This window comes from Rhinolophus ferrumequinum, chromosome 23 (assembly GCF_004115265.2).
Source record: "Rhinolophus ferrumequinum isolate MPI-CBG mRhiFer1 chromosome 23, mRhiFer1_v1.p, whole genome shotgun sequence".
Taxonomy (NCBI): domain Eukaryota; kingdom Metazoa; phylum Chordata; class Mammalia; order Chiroptera; family Rhinolophidae; genus Rhinolophus; species Rhinolophus ferrumequinum.
In genome coordinates this window covers 12,319,848-12,338,366 of record NC_046306.1, presented here as the reverse complement: position 1 = coordinate 12,338,366, position 18,519 = coordinate 12,319,848, and the positions used below count along the sequence as shown (strand labels likewise).

At 45.6% G+C, this 18,519-nt stretch overlaps 1 protein-coding gene across 1 annotated transcript; it reads left to right on the top strand.

Annotated features, from left to right (window-relative positions):
• Positions 1-53: 53 nt before the first annotated feature.
• Positions 54-17,886, top strand: DNTTIP1 (deoxynucleotidyltransferase terminal interacting protein 1). The gene is made up of 13 exons (XM_033095220.1): positions 54-228; positions 803-873; positions 1,592-1,688; positions 5,834-5,932; positions 8,870-8,938; positions 9,192-9,248; positions 9,505-9,563; positions 10,484-10,529; positions 12,425-12,483; positions 12,587-12,647; positions 15,756-15,827; positions 17,357-17,412; positions 17,513-17,886. Exons 1-13 carry the CDS (start codon positions 124-126, stop codon positions 17,649-17,651), a joined length of 990 nt encoding a protein of 329 aa, XP_032951111.1. The 5' UTR covers positions 54-123; the 3' UTR covers positions 17,652-17,886.
• The last annotated feature ends 633 nt before the right edge of the window (positions 17,887-18,519 follow it).

The window sequence follows — 18,519 nt, the reverse complement described above, 5'->3', positions numbered from 1 at the left end:
GGTAACCGCGCAGCTCGCCTCGTCGTGCTTCCGGGTCCGCGGCCGACGCGCTCCAGTGACGTCACACAGCCACTTTCCGGCCGGTGGCAGAGTCGGGCTGAAGTTGTAAGGGTCAGGGACGCCATGGGGGCCACTGGCGACGCCGAGCAGCCGCGGGGACCTGGCGGGGCAGAGCGGGGCGGCCCCGAGCGGGGAGACGCGGGCGCAGCGGGTCAGCTGGTTCTCACGGTGAGGGCGCCCCTGGAGAGGCCGGGCCGGGCCTGGGCTCGGGCCGGCTGGGCCTCGGGCTCCCAGGACCCCGGCCCGCGGACGAGAGAACGCGGCAGCCGGCGCTGCCGAGAGGGTTGGCGTTTTCACAATCCGAAGACCTGGATTCAAATTCTAGGTGCCGCCCTCCTAGTTAGGTGACGTGGGCCAGTCCTGTCAAGTTCCTGAACCCCAGTTCTTATGCTGTAAAACAGAGATTAGTACCTGCCTCATAAGGTTGTTGGGATGGGTTATAAATGCAGGTAAAGCGCCCAGCGCATCATCTGTCCCAGAGTAGGCCCTCGGTGAACACTGGTTCCCTTCTTCTAGCCGTTCCTGAAAAGGTGGAGTCGGGATTTTTGAGGCAGGAAACTTTCCCTGAGTTTCTCTTCCCCTGCAGGGGCTTCCAACCACGGCCCTTCCCCAGACCCCAAGGTGGGAGAGGTGGTGAAAGCACCTGAGAAGCAGGGCTGTCTAGGTTTAACTGCATACCCACCGTCCACCTCCACCCCAGTGTCACAGACCTCGGTGACATCTGCTCCCTTGGTCCCCACAGAACCCTTGGAACATAATGATAAAGCACCGGCAGGTGCAGCGAAGGGGCCGCCGCTCACAGATGACAACAAGGTAAGCCTGACCCTGGGTGGGACTTACCTCCCAGGCACTGGCTGGAAAGGCAGCTTGGGGGATCCCCGTTGCACGGGGCTGAGAAGAAATCATCAGCCAATAGAAAGAGCACTGGACTAGGAAAGAGGAGACTCAGATTCTGTAACTCTGTGTGACCTTGAGCAAGTCACTTCCCCCTCTGAACTCATGTACCAAATGAGGGGGGATAGGTGAATTAAACAACCCCTAAGATCCTAACACTTGTGACTGTGTTCGAGGGCTCTAAAAAGACAGGGTAGCATGGAAGTTAAGAAAAAAGTGTGGCCAGTAGTATCCACAGGGTACTATTATCCTGTGGTAATAGGGTCATAATGAATAATAAATAATAAAATAATAATCATCATCAAATAATAAAAAGGAAAGGAGAGCACGAGATGGGCCTTTGAGATGCTGATTATATTTCTTGAACTGAGTAGTGATTAAATGGATATTCACGAAAACAATTTGTAATAGAATTTTCTGTATAAGTGTTATACTTCACAAAACATGTTAAAAATAGTACCCATTTCACAGAGTTAGGAGAATGAAATAAAGTCATTCATCTCTGCTTTACACAACCTGGGCACATAGCTAGTTATCTAAAAATAAAAAGCTGTATATTATTGTCATTAAAGGCTGGGCAGACTAGGAAAGGACATATTTGGGCCATGTCGCCTGACTGTCTCCCTCCTGAATGCAGTTTCACAGATCCTGCCATCTCCATGGATCTCCTCCGAGCTGTCCTGCAGCCTAGCATCAATGAGGAGATCCAGACTGTCTTCAACAAGTACATGAAGGTGAGAGGGACACAAAGAGAAAACATTAACAGGGAAAAAGATTCATGGGCCATCCTTGACTGCATCGCAATCTCCCTGGCTTACTCGAGTACACACAGATTTCTAAAGTTTTCCAATTCTCAACCCCCAAGAACTTATTTCCCTCTGTGGGGGTAATTTGAATACCTCTTTTGCGAAGCCATTGTGAGGATGAAATGCTCAGATCTGCGCTTGGAAAATAACAAATGTTTTTATTACCTATTTAGTAATGTCACCATTGTTATTACTTAAAATTATTTTCTAGCACTATAAACTTCTACGTGGTTCTACCTCAATGCTCCATGGATACTTCAAACCCAGAATATTCTGAACTGAACTCTTCATTTTTCTTCCTAAACCTCCTCCTCTTGTGTTTGTTCATTCATTCAAGAAGTATCTACTGAGCGCCTCCCATAATGGCAGGCACTCTTCTAGGCCGTGGGACGTAACAGTGAACAAACGGACAATGTCTTTGTCCTCTTTAAACAAACATGTACTTTGTTAGGGAATGCCAGAGAGAAGGGGAAGAGAGTGCCCAGTGGGGAGCAAGGGGAGTGATTTTGATAGATTGTGGCTGGCACAGCCCTCTGAGAAGAGGACATTTGAGCAGAGACCTGAATAAAGTGAAGAAAAGAAGCTGTGCAGATATTTATTTGGGGCAAGAGCAGTCCCGGAAGAGGAACAAGGGCAAAGGCCCTGAGGCAGGAGTGTCCTTGGCACATTCAAAGCAACCAGGTAGCCAGTGTGGCTGGAGTGGACTGGGCCAGAGGAGAGTAGGGGGAGAGGTGATCAGAGACAGAACGAGCCTGGCTCGTGCAGAACCTTTGAAGCCACGGGAAGGACTTCAGGTTTTATTACGAGTAAAATAGCAGCTCTTGGAGAGTTTTGAGCAGAGTACATGATCTGAACCTTCTTAAAGAGTCACTCTGACCGTTGTATAGAGAATAGACTATAGGAGGACCAGTTAGGAGGCTTGAGATGACAGTGGCTTGGGTGTTAGCGGTGAAGATGTTGGGAGTCAGATTCTGTACTTTAAAGGTAGCAACAGGAGTTGCCGATAATTGGGATGTGCAAGGTGAAAGAAAAAGAAGTAAATGGCTCCCAACTCATTTGCCCTGGGCAGCTAAGAAATAGAGTTGCCGTTGACTTGCCATGAGGAAGAGGGGAAATCAGTTTTGGATGTGTTACGTTCGAATGGGACCACCATCCACTGAGAAACCAGAAACTAAGTGCGCTGCCCTGTCCTTCCTCTTCTTACCCGTTTGTGGAGTCCTGTAGTTTCCACCACATGATGGTCAGGCGGCCCGTCTTCCTTGCTTGGCTCGGTTCAGTATTTCATTTCTCACCTAGGCTCCTACTATAATCCCTGACTGCCTGTCTTCTTTCCTTCTCTCAACCTGCCTTCCATACAGCTGCCAGTGATCCCTAAAACGCAAATCTAATGGTGTCATTCCACTGTTTAAAATACCGCAATGACTTTCCATTGTCTTCTGAGTAAAATCCAAATTCCTTAACACGGCATATATGGCTCACTGTGATCAGACCCTAGCCACATACCTCTTTATACCCTGTTCTTACTATCCCTAATTCTCTCATGTCCCAGAATGCACCATGTATTCTCATGCCTCCACACATTGGCACATGCAGAAGTAAAGAAGTTAAGCCACTAGGAAAAGGCTAGGCCAGGATTCAATCTGAGATTGCCTGCCTCCAAAGCCTTTTTCTCATTGCTTGTCCCAATAGTGGATACCATGATTCAGGAACCTTCTCCCCTGGACAAACGCTGGATAAATACAGTGTGTGGCTCTGAGCTCCCCTCTTTATGGCTGTGAAGATACCTCCTTATCACACTTGTTTTCAGACGAGGTACAAATTAATTGATTACATTACAACTTTAATCAGTTCATACTCTTGATTGACCTTGTCTGATCCCTTTGACAATGTTCCCAAATCTCAGCTACCCATTTTCTTAAAAATGTTTATGACGGGGTGGCCGGTTAGCTTGGTTGGTTAGAGCATGGTGCTAATAACACCAAGGTTGCCGGTTCAATCCCCGCATGGGCCACTGTGAGCTGTGCCCGCCTTTAAAAAAAAAAAGTGTTTATGCTAATAACTTCTAGATATAGCTGATCTAATCCAAGACATTGTTAATCTTTATTGATTTATTTCTGCAATTACTGAATGTATGCCTCTTTTTTAAAAAAATGTTCTAATATAGTTTATAAAATAGATTAATGGGTGGATAAAGGGATGGATAAATGGACATGTGACAGCAAATATAACACAGTTTTTAGTATAGACTCTAGGTGGGTATTAGATATTCATTGAGTATTTCTTTTCATTTCTCTATATGTTTGAAATTTTTTGTAAGATATATCGGGAAAAAAATAATACAGATATTTTTAAAAGTAGAAGCCCAAAGTCACTAAAACTCACCTCCCAGAGATACCAAACCAGATGTATAATCTCCATCCACTGTTCTGCATAGTAATAACTGCAGAGTGGTCTGTTGTACGGTTGTATCATAATTTAATGAGCTAGTTCCTAGAACATTCAGGTGGTTTCCAGTTTTTCTGTATTACAGACAATGCTACATTGAACACTTTGTGCGTATATATATCTTTGGTTCACTTTTGAGCATTTCTGGTTCACTTTTGAGCATTTCTGGGGGATCAATTTCTAGAGATGGAATTGGTGGGTAAAAGGGAAAACAGACCTTTCCCTTGAGAAAATTTCTCTCCAGAAAAGCCGTACCATTTTGCATTTCTACCAGTAGTGTTTGAGAATGCCTTTATTCTTCACTGGATCTCATTCACAGGTCCAGAGGTAGCTTCTACTCATCCCTCTACATTCCTTGCACTGCCTGACTCACAGGCTGCTTGTAAAGTATCTAGATGATTCTAAATAGCTTTCATTTAGTCAATAATCAATGTTGAACACCAGTATTAATTTAGTTTTTGTTTTCAAGTCAAACTCATCGGCTCATTCCATTTAACTCGTCCTGAAGAATTTTCTTCCTCAACTCTTGAGGTCCCTAATTCAATGCTTTCACACTCTTCTCCTTGGTGCGATGTTAACAACAAAGGCATTTGACCTTGCTAAATATAAAACGACAGTACATCCCAGCGTTGTCTCCCACAGGAGGAGCACTGGTTATAGGTTCCAGAACTTTTCTGTATGCCAGAGAGAACTGACACCAATCTAGAGACACGACTTGGACTCTCGTTATGAGTGTGTTCTCTGCCTTGGTTTGGGACCTCACACCACCTTGTCCCTGGGCGTTTTCAGGCTCAAGGACTTCCTCTTACCCAGTGGAAGAAACTTCTGCCTTCCCTTTTCCCAGCCAATTAAAGCTGCTGATATCCTGGGGCCCTGGCCAGGTCTCACTTCTCCCATCCCACAGATGTTTCTTTCAGATTGGCCAAAGTGAGATTCAATCAGGACTTTCTACTGTCTGGATCTTGCCTAACTAACCCTGGCCTGTTCACCTCAGGCACTGGCATTCTTTTCTTCTTCTGCAAAAATAATGCGTATACACTATAAAAATTTAGAGAATATAGATAAGAAAAAAAAGAAAGCAATCATCCATGATATCACCACTGTTACTTTAATATATATCCTTACAGTTCTTTTGCCTAGACTCTATGTTTGCTTTTTGCTATTTTACATAAATGGGCTGATACGATGCCAAACTATTTTATAACTTGCTTCCTTCACTTGGCAGTATATCATGAATACCTTTCACATCAAAAATATATTCTCCTATACATCTTTATTATGATTTTTAGTATTTGCATATTACTTCATGGTATGGCTACACCCTAATTTATTTAAGCTGTACCTGGTTATTGATTTAGGTTATTGATTTTAAATGATTTACACATTCATGCTGTCATGACCATCCTTTGGGCACCTCCATGATGATTCTCCTCCTTAAATCAGGGTAGAGTGGGGACATCGAGGCTGGGATATGAATCTAAATCTGTCTGATCTCAAAGTCCTGCTCATAATCACTTTTCCCTTCTTTGTGAGGGTAGGATGAAAGCTTCTCTTTTATATTCAGTTTCCTTCACGCTGATACAGATTAGCAGGACGTCTGACCTTTCCTCTGTTGTACTTCTTCCTAGTTCTTCCAGAAGGCAGCACTGAATGTGCGAGACAACGTTGGAGAAGAAGTGGACGCAGAGCAGCTGATCCAGGAGGCCTGTCGGAGCTGCCTGGAGCAGGTGTGACAAAGGGGACAGGGGATGTAGGCACGGGGTTTAGCCCTCGGGCCCCCGCTAAGAAACGTGATCTGATCATCAGAGGTATTTTGGGGGATGTCCGACAAACCACTTCTGTCCAACAGGGCTTCGAGGTGTTGCTGCTGGACCGGAAAAGAGGTAGTTACTGTATGCCAGGTCGTGTGATAGATGCTTTCACGTGGATTCATGCATTGACATCTCAAAAGAAACCCTGCACAGAATACATGTTTTAATCCCTAATTTATAGATGAAGAAATTGTGGCTTAAAACAAGCAAGAGTTAGCATAGCTTACTTAGGTCCATCTCCTTTTCTGCCTCCCTGCCTCTCGGGGTGTAGCCAGGAGGCATGACATCAGGTCTATAAATGGCTATGTTCCCAAGATAGTAGTGAACCTATTTGCCTGTGTCAGCTGCTATTATTAATAGGAATTGTCGGCATCACCCAGATTCTGTGCTTGACTGTGAAACCATTAGTTGTCAGAGACAGAAATTCCTTCATAGTCAAAGGCACAAGGGCTGATTTGAGTTCAGCCCTATAAGGCATCGTGAGATGAGAATGTAACATCTTCTGGAAGATGGGCCGGCTAGTTACTCAGACACAGCTGCAGAAAAGAGCAAGATCAGGGCCTGGATCTCAGCTTTGCCAGGACTGAACTCCCACCTGTCAGTGAGAGCTTAGCTTCCTGGTGCATTTGTTTTTTGGAATGCTTCTCTTGGCTCCAGTGCCTTGACTTTTCTCCAGCCGTGGTGGCCGCTACCCCTCAGCTTCCTGGGCCAGCTCATCTTCTCTAACTGACCTCTGACTACCTGACATCTGACTGTCGGTGCACTCCTGAATTCAGTCCTCAGACCCCCTCCTCTTCTGTGGCTCACTCTCGTTCTAGGTGATTTCATCTAGTCCTGTAGCTTTGAAGCCTAAAAATTTAACAGCTGATGATTCCCAAGTGTATATCTCAGCCCTGAGCTACTTGTACTCTTGCCTTCTTCCATCCATTCTCATAGCAGCCAGACCCGTCTTTCTAAAGATGAATCAGATTGTCTCACTCTCCTCTTTAAAACCCTTCAGTGCCTTCCCTTTGCAGGCAGAATAAAACCCTGATTGATGCCTCACCGTGACCCACAGAGCCCTGTGTGGACTGGCTCCTGCCTCTTTCTTTAACTTCATCTCATCCCACTTCCCCTGTTGCCTATATTCTAGCCATACTAGACTACTTTCTGCTTCACCAACTCAGGCCCCTTGCCCCTGCTGTTCTCACTGCCTGGCATGCTCTACCCTTGACTCTACATAGCCGGCTCCTCCTTTTTTTCAGTTTCAGCTTACGTATCACCTCATCAGAAAGCCTTCTAAAGTAGCCTCATCTCACTACTCCCTTTCCTACAGTTACTTTCTATCACCTCACTTGTTTATTTCCATTATTTATTTCAATCTGAAATTATTAATAGTTCATTTGTTGATTTTCTACCTCCCTCCCACGCCCACCTCTGCTAAAATCTTGAGGCCTGATCTTGTTCACTGCTAGCCATATTCTAACCATAGAATACGACTCTTAATAGGTGTACACTGTTTGTTGGATGATAGAGTAATTGAGTGAATGAATGAATGAACAAATGAACAAACAAATGAACAAGCTGAGTTCTTGCTCTCATAGAACTTACATCCTAGTTAGGCGACAGGTATGAATCAACAGATGTGTATGATTACTCATTGAGACTCGTGCACTCTTCACTGAAAAGGGATAACTTTTGGAAGAGGAAATCATACGTTTAATTTTGGACTTAGTGTATTTGGGACATCCACACATAGGCATAGGGCAGACTTGTATAATTCTGGAGCTCAAAGGGGAGGCTACAGGTGAAGAGAAAAACTTACAGTCATCAGTTGATAGATGTTAATTGAAGCTATGAGCATAGATGAGAACGGATAGAATATCTAATGAAAGGATAGAATGAAAAGAACCAGATTAAGGAGGATGAGCCCACAAAGAAGACTAAGAAAGAGTGGCCAGAAAAATAGGAAAACCAGGGAAGTGTGGCCACAGGGGCCAGTAGAAAAGTGTTTGCAAGAGGCAGTGCTCCGGGCTGTCAAGTGCTGCTCCGAGACGTCACGTGAACCCATCTCTTCCGAGGCCTACGAGGCCCCTGCTATCCTCACCACACGCCTTGGGTTACCACTCTCTCCTTGCTGATTACTTTGCCAGGCCGTCTTTTTCTTCTTCAAATGAGCCACGTCTGCCCCCACTTTAGGGCTTTTGCGCTCCTCCTTGCTGCTAACACGCTTATCAGGTTTTCTTACAGTGGCTCCTTCACATCTCAGCTCAAAGGCCACTTCCTCAGCAAGGCCTTCCCTGCCACCTGCTTCAAGTAGCCCTCCCTTCTGGCGATTCTCTCTCACATCTGCCTGCAGGTTTCTTCTTCAGAGCATTTGTTATGATCCAGGTCAGCCTGTTTATATGTTTATTTATTTGCTTATTATCCAGATGACCCACAGAATAGAAGCTACACGAGAACAGGACCTTACTTTTGCTATTTCCTGCTGCGTCCCCAGCATTTATGTACCAGGCATGCAATATTTATTAAATAAAAACAGCATTTAGTTAGGAAAAACACATAGTATATATTTACATGGAAAACAATAAGGAAGAATTTACACTGAAATGTTAACAGTATTCTGTGAGTATGAGATTTCAGGTTTGATTTTTTTTTTTGCTTATTTATATTTTCCAATTTTTCAACAATGGTGTTTAATTACTCAAGTTTAAAAAGAGAGAAGAAAAAAAAATATATATATATATGATGGAGTGCCTTTGTGCTGACTGTGAAACAGTTTTAACCCTGTTTGGAGTTGTGTTTGTAAAAATGGAAGCAGAGAGGCTTACTCACCAAAATAGTGACTATTAACACTTGGTCTTTTCCCTTCAGGCTAAAGTACTGTTTTCAGATGGAGAAAAAGTCATACCCAGGTTGACCCATGAGCTTCCAGGGATAAAGGTCAGAGTCACGGTATCCTGGGGTGTTGGAAGGGGAGACTGATCAGACTGGGGAACAGGTAAACTCTGTGGGTGCTGGGAGGTTCGATGGACCACCCATTTGTACGCCCAGGTCCAAGTCGCGTCATGCTGGGAGGGCTCCTGAGGCCTGTCTCGGAGGGGCTGGAGGGTGTGGCCCAGGCTCTGTCTTCTGCAACCCTGGGACCTGTGCCCCCAGGCCTGGGCCTTCCACTGACTCTCTCCTTTTCCTGCAGCGTGGCCGCCAGGCAGACGAGGAATGTGCCCATCGAGGGAGCCCCGTTCCCAAAAAGGTAATCTGTCTCCACGTGTTCTGACTGAGAGAAGGCCGGGCAGCTCCTGAAGGAGGTGGTGGGCTTCCTCAATGCACCCCGGGGCCTTTCTAGCATGAGAGGTAGGAACCTCGGAAACACTGCCTTTCCCTGTTCATTCTCAAGCATCATTTGGTCACTTTGTAAAACCATCTCCACCAAGTGATCCTGGACCTGCCAATGGGGTGGTGTGGGGCTTCCACACGGTCAGGCATCTGACAACTGTTCTTTGTGACAGAGGAAGGGACGACCTCCTGGACACATCCTGGCAAATGACCGTGCAGCCACTGGCATGGTGTGAGTAGGGACCAACAGAGTCAAAGGGAGGAGTGGGGAGGTTGGGCCTGGAGGAAAATCGAGCCGAGTTCTGTGCCTGGAGCAATCAGAGCCTCTAACCACGTCACCTTGGAGGAGAGTTACCCAGCCTTGAAGGGCAGAGCAAGAAGGCAACCAGGAGGAGGTTATTTTATCCTGGTTTTGCCCAGAACAGTGAAGCCCAGCTTGATTAAACGCCAGAGGTTTTTTTATTGTTAGTATATATTGAATGTTTATAATGTGCCATAACTGGTCTGAATACCTTACATACTTTGCCTTCTAAGCCTTACCCTCTAATGAAGATATTACTAATATTACTAATTTTGCAGATAGGGAAACAGACTCAGAGAATTACTTGTCCAAGTTCACGCAGCTAATAAGGGGCAAGACTGTACTACATTGCCTCCAGGATGGTCATTTTCTAAGGTTTTTGAAACAACAGAATCTTTTTCTTCTTTTTCAAATGAAACTTTACATGGAGGCCGCACATGTGAAGCAGATAAAGCCATACTGGTCTGCTTAAGAGCGGTGGGGACACTGGCTTAGGAGGTGGCGTAATAATTCACCCCTTAGACGGATGTCCTGCCTGAGCGAGGTCATTCCTCACCAACACAGGATCGGTAGGCAGGGCAGTTGCCGTTACATCCTTTGGACGCGCGAGAACTGCAGCTCGGAGAGGCTCTTGGACTTGCCCACATGGCTAGGTGATACCAGAGTTAGGCCTAGAAGGCCTGTAGTCCACACTCTTGTCCCTTTGTACCTCCTCCAATGGGTGCCCAGGAGGAAGTGTGCCCAGGGCTAACGTGAGAGTATGTGAGGAACCCCCACCATCGGCAGCAGGCTTTCTGCCAGTCCTAGGCCTGACCTTGGAGAATTCACCTTGCTTCTTTCCTTCCAATCAGATGGAAACCAAAATCCTGTGAACCGATTCGCCGAGAAGGCCCCAAGGTATGATTATGAGCATGGCCAGGGCCTCTATCCCAGGGAGACTCATCAGGGAAAGGAGGCCGGGGTGGTACAGGGTGTGTGCACGCCATTCCAGGGCCATTTTGCCCCTCCCGTTACCCCCCATGCTGGCCTCCCTGAAGTAGCCCAGATGGGGGTCAGAGTTAGGGGCAAAACAAAGAGAGGTCTTGAGTCTGCTGAAGCCTTCTCCCTGAAAAAGCTAGTGGTCACGAATGCTCATGCAGTACTTAACATGTCACAGCACTGCCCTAAATCTTTACATGGATTCTCTATCTCATTTAATCTTTGTAACAACCTTACGAAATAGATTCCGTTACGTTCTCTAGTTGCAGAGCTTTCTTTCCTGCCAGCTCCCTTGTGGGCAGAAATTATTTTATCTCGTTCTCTTATACACTTAATATACTTGAGTGTATACTAAGGCTTAGAGACTTCCCAGAATCTCATACCAGGTCTCAAACACAAGGTCCACTGACACCAGAACAGTTGTTTGCAGGCTCTTTTAGCAGAATACTTTTCTTCAAATAAAATCAAAAGGAAGTCCAGTAAGGTAGGTAAATCTCCACTGTCCTGTTTGGGGCTGTGTCCAGTGGAAACAGTCCAGCTCTTGTCTTACTGGCCCTCTCTAATTTCACACTGGTGACCACACTTTTTTAATACTCTGCTCCCTTTAAGCAGGTGGTCCTGCGTGCTCCTGGATCTTTCTGTTCCTCTCCAAATATCCTGTCTATCTTTTGGACGTTCTTCCTCAGCAACGACCCATATAAATGGGCGTTGCCCAGAATTCTCTCCTTGGCCCACTTCTCCACCTAGTTTCTCTCTAGATGATCTAAATCATTCACTCTCACGGTTTCAGGGACCAGGGTGTGCTAAAGTTGCCATACCTCTTTGTTCGCCCCACACCTCTAGTTTAAAACTTGTATATCCTACTGTCTGCTAGCCCTCCCAGCCTGGAATTTCCATAGCATTTCAAACTCAGCATATCCAATATGGGAATCCAAATCTTTCTTCAGAGACCTTCTTTTACATGCTCTAAGCATCTTTGCCTCTTTTTCCCTTCCTCTCCCTGCATCCAGTCAAGCCCTGGACGCTTCTACGTCCTAAATATATCGCAGTTGCTATTCCCTCCTCTTCATCCTTACTGCTCTCCTAGCTCAGGCCTTCATCTTTTCAAAACTACTCTGTTACAACAACCTCTCATCTGCCCTCCCTGTCGGCAGCCTGCTACCTTGAGTCCATTAGCCACATTGCAGGAGAGAGCTGTCTTTAAAGCAAGGCTCTCCCTATTTAGAGGCCCTCTATGTCTCCCCGTTACCCACAGAATAAATTAAGTGCGAACCCCTAAACGAGGTGTACTGGGGCCTCTGCCCCCTCTCTGCTTCTCTGTCCAGCCTCATTAATTACCACTCCCTAATTTGTGCTCTCTTAGCAACGCAGAATTACTTACAGTCTCTCCAACACGCCAAGTCAGCTGTCACCTGCCCTTGTTCGTGCTGCCCCTCCTTCCTTCCATTTGCCCTTTCTAACTCGTGCTCACCCTGTCAGGATAAACTTGGGCATGACCTCTACAGGGAAGCCTTCTTGTTACCCTCCCTTTGGGACCCCCACACCCTGCACTCACCTGTATCATTGCCCATCTCGTGATGGTATGATTATCTGTACATGTGTCTGGCCTCCTGGAGAACAGAAACTGCCTTAGTCATCTCTTTATCCCCAGTGTTTAGCGCAGGGCCTAGCATATGGTAAGTACTGGGTTTCTTGATTCAGCTGTGTGTTGAATAATGGACAAGGGTGGTGGTGGTAGAGGGCCAGGGGAGGAGTGTTCCGCCAGGCCCACCAGGTAAACTACCCCTTCACCAGCCTCTCTGTGTTTTGCATAGTGGGACCCAGCTCGGCTGAATGAATCGACCACCTTTGTGTTGGGATCTCGAGCCAACAAGTAAGTCTAAGCGCTTTGGCGCTGCGGGAGGGGAAAGCTCGGGGGTGTCCCCCACTAGGACAGGAAGTGCTGGAATCCTTACCTCTCATCTGTTGCTTTTCAGGGCCCTGGGGATGGGGGGCACCAGAGGGAGAATCTACATCAAGCACCCACACCTCTTTAAGGTAGGTGAGTGCTGGCAGTTAGGCAGGCCGTTGCAGGCGAGTAGATGGCACTGAGAACTCCAGGTGGCACGGAGGAGCTCGGGTCAGACATTGGTCTGGGAGTGAGGACATCTGGCCTTGACCTTAACCTCTTGTAATTTACTCAACACCTCTGTGCCTCAATAATAATACCTACTTTCCTTGTATGTTCATTATGTACCAAACACAGTTTTAGGTGCTGCACTTACATTATTTCATGGAACTGTCCTTTAAGACTTTAAGATAGGTATTATCATGCTCATTTTACAAGCTTTAAAAAAAAAAACAACAACAGTGGTTGAGAAAGGCTAAGTGACTGGCTCAGAGTTAATCAGTAGTGATTAGTGAGTCAGGATTCAAGTCTGGGTCTGCCTTAGCCAAGCCTGAGCTCTTAACCATAACCTTATTCCGTTGTGTATGAAGAGATTGGAGCAAGCAGTGGTTTTAACCCTTTTCGAAGAGGGGACTCCCCTTCTGAGAGCAGCTGTGCTTTGATCTCCACTGTTTGAGGAAACAATGGATGGGCGGAAATCATGAATTTACTCACCCTCTTAAATTAATTTGTATTTTATCAGTCAGAAAAGCACCCAAACATATTAAAAAAAAAGTAGTACATGTACACATTTTTTTTTTTTTTTGCACCTGTTCATAAGCCTTGGTGCCCCTTGCCAGAACTACATAGCCCCTCTGCGGTCCCAGAATCATGGGCTCTAGCTACTACATTCTGTGTAAGTTCAAGTTCTTTGAAGGGCAGACCTGCTTCCCCTTGTTTTTCAGTCTTATTTTGGGATTCTTATCACCTAGGCAAGGTGTTAAGAACTTCTTCATTTTCCTTTTTTAGTGTCTTCACTCCTGCTGTTCCTCTTTCCCCAGGCGACCTTCCTCCCCCACCCTTATTTCTGCCTGATGATTCTTTAAAATCCACGTCCTCTAAGAGCCACTTGCATCATTCTCCAAACGGATAGCTCTTGAACCTACTTGGAATTCCTGTGGCACAGTGTTTAAGAGTATGGTTTCAGTCCTGGTTCCATTACTTACTAGCTGTGTGACCTTGGGCAAGTGGCTCCACATTTCTGATCCTGTTTTGTCAACTATAAAATGGGAGTGATACAGAGTTGGTAGAATTGAGAGAGTGCAATAAAGCACCCAGCAGAATGCCTGGCACCTTGCAAGGGCTCAGTAAATGTTTATCATTATTACCAGCATACATTCGCAGTTCTTAAACCCACCATTTGTGATAAACTTCCAACCCACACTGTCATTACCAGCGGATACTCTCTCTCATTTTCATCTTTCCAGTCTAATAAGTGAAGAGGAAATGCTTGTTGTATTAATTCTCTAGTAGTGATGAGAAGCACTTTTTCATTCATTTACAGTCTGTATTTCTTCTGTAAACTGCCTACTATATCTTTTGCCCATTTTTCTGTCCTTCTAAAGAAAGGCATTATTCAAATTTTTCGTTTAAATTTTTTCAATTATAGAAATAACATATGAAGCCATTCTTGTAATAACAATATTCAGACAATACACAGAAGTTAATAGGGAACAAAACTCAAAGTTCCCCTTCCCCCTTGTCTCTGACTCTCCTCCCCAAGAGATCACCGTTGGCAGACAACATGGTAGCATCCTTCAGTCCCTCCGTGTGTGTGTATCCTTGTCTTTTAGTGATATTTAATGTTATTGAACTATACTATACATATTGTTCTCTGATTTTATTTTTTTCACCCCAAAATTCATTCATTCATTGAACAAATGTTTATTGAGTGCTGATCATTTTCAAAGTACTAGAGATACAACAGTGAACAAACCAGGCACACAGAACTGCTTGCCCTCATAGAGTTTATATTCTAATGCAGAGCAAACTATGGCCTATGGGCCAAATCCAGCATTTACATTTTTGAAGGGTTTTTCCATGTTTAAAGGGTAATATAAAATTTTAAAAAAGAAGAATAGTATGTGACAGAGATGTACAAGGCCATATGTGGCTGGCAAAACCTACACTATTTACGAATGGGCCCTTTGCAGAAAAAAATGTGCTGACCACTGTAAATTTAGTGGATAATATCTTAGAGATTTGTCCATGTTATTAAATTAAGTCTCCCTCATTCTATTTTTAACAGCCATATAGAATTCATAGAATAGATATTATGGAATATCTTATTAATGGATATTTAAGTTTTTTCCAACGGTTTTGCTACTATAAACAGTGCTGCACCAAATAAATATCCTTGTGTGAGTGACTCTGAAGGGTAAATCCCTGGAAATGGGATTGTTGGGTCAGAAAGTGCACTTTCAAGGTTTTCACTGGCATTTACATTACATGGGAAGTGAAATATTTAAACTCAAAGATAGTGACCATATAGATTTCCCAACCTGATCTCCATTTCAAATGTTCTGCCTATTTTATAAAACCTACCTTTATTGAATACTTATTACGTATCAGATACTATATTTAGCACTTTTTATGCACTATTTCATTTATTCTTTTTTTGATATTCAGTATTATTTTATTAGTTTTAAGTGTCAACTTCATTTAATATAAGTATTGATATCTCAGTTTTACAAATGAATAAACCGAGTCTCAAGAAAATGATTGCCCAAGTTTACACCATCTAATAAGTGGCAAAAACCAGACTTTACACCTTTTTTGCCTAATTCTAAAACCAGGTTCTTAACCATGATGCTATCCTTCCTCCCCCAGAGCATATGTCCTGATTTTTGTTTTAGAAAAGATGTCACCATAATAGTCACATGTGTTGTAAGCTACCTCAGATCATTTTTTCAAAGAGGAGTAGAGGTCTAAAATAACGGTCACCAGTCTGAACCATTGCCAGAGATGCTGTGTTTTGAGAAAGGAAGGGGGTGGGGATCAGATGTGAACAGAATCTCTGGGAATTGGGCCCCATGCCCTTGTCTGCTGGTCTCGGCTGCACTTGCTCTGAAGAGGTCCGCGAGCCCTGTCTGTCCACTAGGCGAGGACAGCATCTTGTTGGGAAGAACTGTTCAAGGGCCAAGAGTATGCTCTGGGCCCGAATGAGAAAAGCCCCTCACGCCAGGCTAATGTCTCCCCTGTGACTTCATCCCTCACAGTATGCAGCTGACCCCCAGGACAAGCACTGGCTGGCCGAGCAGCATCACATGCGGGCAACAGGGGGGAAGATGGTAAGCATCGTTCCTAAGTGCTGCTGCCGCAGGCCCTCCCAGCCCCGGGCCCAGGGTGCTGCTTACCTCCACATCTGAGAGACTCTCAGAGGCTGACGAGTGTGGGAAGGAGATGTGTAAGGGTTAGAGAGGACCCATTCCTTTCTGCCGGACGGCAGGCTATAATCCCCAGGTTCCCTTCCCTGCCGAAGTCTCCCACCCTGCCCCTCGGTACCTCCCCCCCCCCCCCATTGCGAGCTGATACTCGTTGTGCAAGGGAATGGCGGGTACAAGTCACACTTAATACTGCTTTTCCCTCACGTGCCCATTGACAGATTTCACTCATCAGTCACAACACTCTGCTACCAGAGGGTAATAAAACCTTTTCTCAACACAGCTTTCCAGGCAGCACCCTTGTCAGCAGGGGTGAAATTGCTTGCCACCCCTGGCAGCCCCTTCCAGAATCACCTCCAGTTTTCAGCTCATGTCCAGCAACAACCTTAGGAAAATCATTATTGCATGAGTTCTAAAACTAGCATGGAGGGCTTTGTCCATCACATGGAGTGTCCCCGACCTGGGGACTCACTCAGTCCCACTGCTGGGACTGCTCCTGTGAGAATCTAATGGCCTTGCAAACCAGTATGCCAGTCGTTTCTGGTACTGAAAGCTAGTTTTTATTTTCTTTTACTACTCTATCCCGTTTCAAGATAGATTTCAGGGAGCTTACCATTGATACATAAAATGCAACGTAACATAAATAAGAAATGGAGGGGAAGGAAAGACAGGATCTAAAATTAAGCCATGAGCAAGACTAGTTTTTAAAAAAATTTTAATTGCTGATCTGGGAGACCGGTGCATTTCTAGGTTTTCATAAATTCAGCTCTAGGCCCCTCTCGAGGACACCTGGTCTGTTACGTAGGTCGCAGTGCCCTTAAGTGAAGACAGTCAAATTACTCAAGGGACACACAGTTATTTCTGACCCTAAGACCGAAAGGAATGTTTCCCACAGAAGACTTTCTCATGGCATGAACAAAACCCCCTGTATGGTAAGCTCCCAAGAGGCCCCTCGCCTACTGTAGACCATGGCATTGTGCCAAAGCAGTTCTGCAGGGCCCAGAATGAGGCAGCCAGGTACAACACAGCAGTGCGGTTTCTCAAGTTTTCCCCTCTGCCACGAAGTTCAAAACCAAATGATCTTAGTTCCTAGAGTTAACAGATAGCTTCCTCCTGATTTCTTGTTTCCATGTATATTTGGCTGGCTCTCTTGCCATTTTGTTATTAGCCACCTCTGGGTCCTTTTATAAAAGAGAAGGTTATGAATATATTAGTCACCAGTCCCCACTCCCCCACCCATGAAGTTTCTATGTGAGTGAAAGATTGTCTCAAGGACAATTCCCCAGACAGTCTCTCCCTACTTACTGTCCCTACTAAATTATAAACTGCCCCACTCCCTTCCAGCCCTTACATTAAGCAGATGTTTAATAAAGTGTCATGGAGTTAGACTGAAATGACTCAGAGGTGATGATCACTCTCCTTTGCTCCTGCCCCAGGCATACCTCCTCATTGAGGAGGACATCCGGGACCTCGCTGCCAGCGATGACTACAGGTAACACCAGTGGGTCAGTCCCCTGCCTTGCTGTAGCCGCCAGGAGTAGCCTGGGCCTACATCCTCTCGCTTCAATCTTTCTCCTCAATGTCTGTTCCAGAGGATGCCTGGACCTGAAATTAGAGGAGCTGAAATCCTTTGTCCTACCCTCCTGGATGGTGGAGAAGATGCGAAAGTACATGGAGACACAACGGACAGAGAATGAGCATCGTGCTGTTGAAGCACCTTCACAGACCTGAAGCCAGGCCCCCTGGCTAGGCTTTCCACATTGGCAGCCCTCCTCCTCCGTGGCCCTCTTACCCACGTGGCTGAGGCCACCGCTGGGACTGCTCCTAGATGGCTCTCGGCGGCATTAAGCTGTGCCTGGGCTAGTTTGTAGTGACTCACTGCACAGCACCCCCAGACTGGCATGTCGTTCTTTATTTGTAAAGTTTTTGGGATAAGACGCAATTAAACCGTTTGTAATAAACACAGGTGGTGAGCCTGCTGTGAGGGCGGGCAAAATAAGGGCTCTAGAAGAAGTGGGTATAGGAAAAAGACCAGGTACCCCTTCCCCGTCCCAGTTTAGGCCCAGGAGGGCCCCACTGCCCCATGCACATTTATCTTGCTTTATAAGAGGAAGCTGGGAACACCTTGCCAACCTCCCTGTCCTCCTATTTCTTATTTCTTTGCCCAACTAAAGTATTGAAATAGCAGAATGTGATGGATGGCACCACGTGGTTGGGAGTGGCAGGGTGACAGACCAGGGAAAAAGAAAAAGCATGCAGAATGGCTTTTATTACCCTCATTTTATAGGTTAAAACACTAAAATAGGGAGCATATGAACCTGTTTTCTAATGGGGAGTTTACTGCTAGACTTGGCTATCGGCCTCCAGTTTTCCCCTGCGCATAGTGCCCTGTACAAGACAATAGGGGGAGGGGCAGGGGTCTCCGGTTTCAGGGACGCGTACTGGTGCTGCAAGATTAGAGACCCTCCTTTACCCTGGGATATAGGGATGCTGTCTGGATGTGCTGGGTTCTCTAGCCCGTACTCGGGCGTTTGACTCAAAGGAGTTCCTCCCACGTGGACTTTTTCTTGGCTCTTTAATGGTCGGCGTTTTCCAAAGG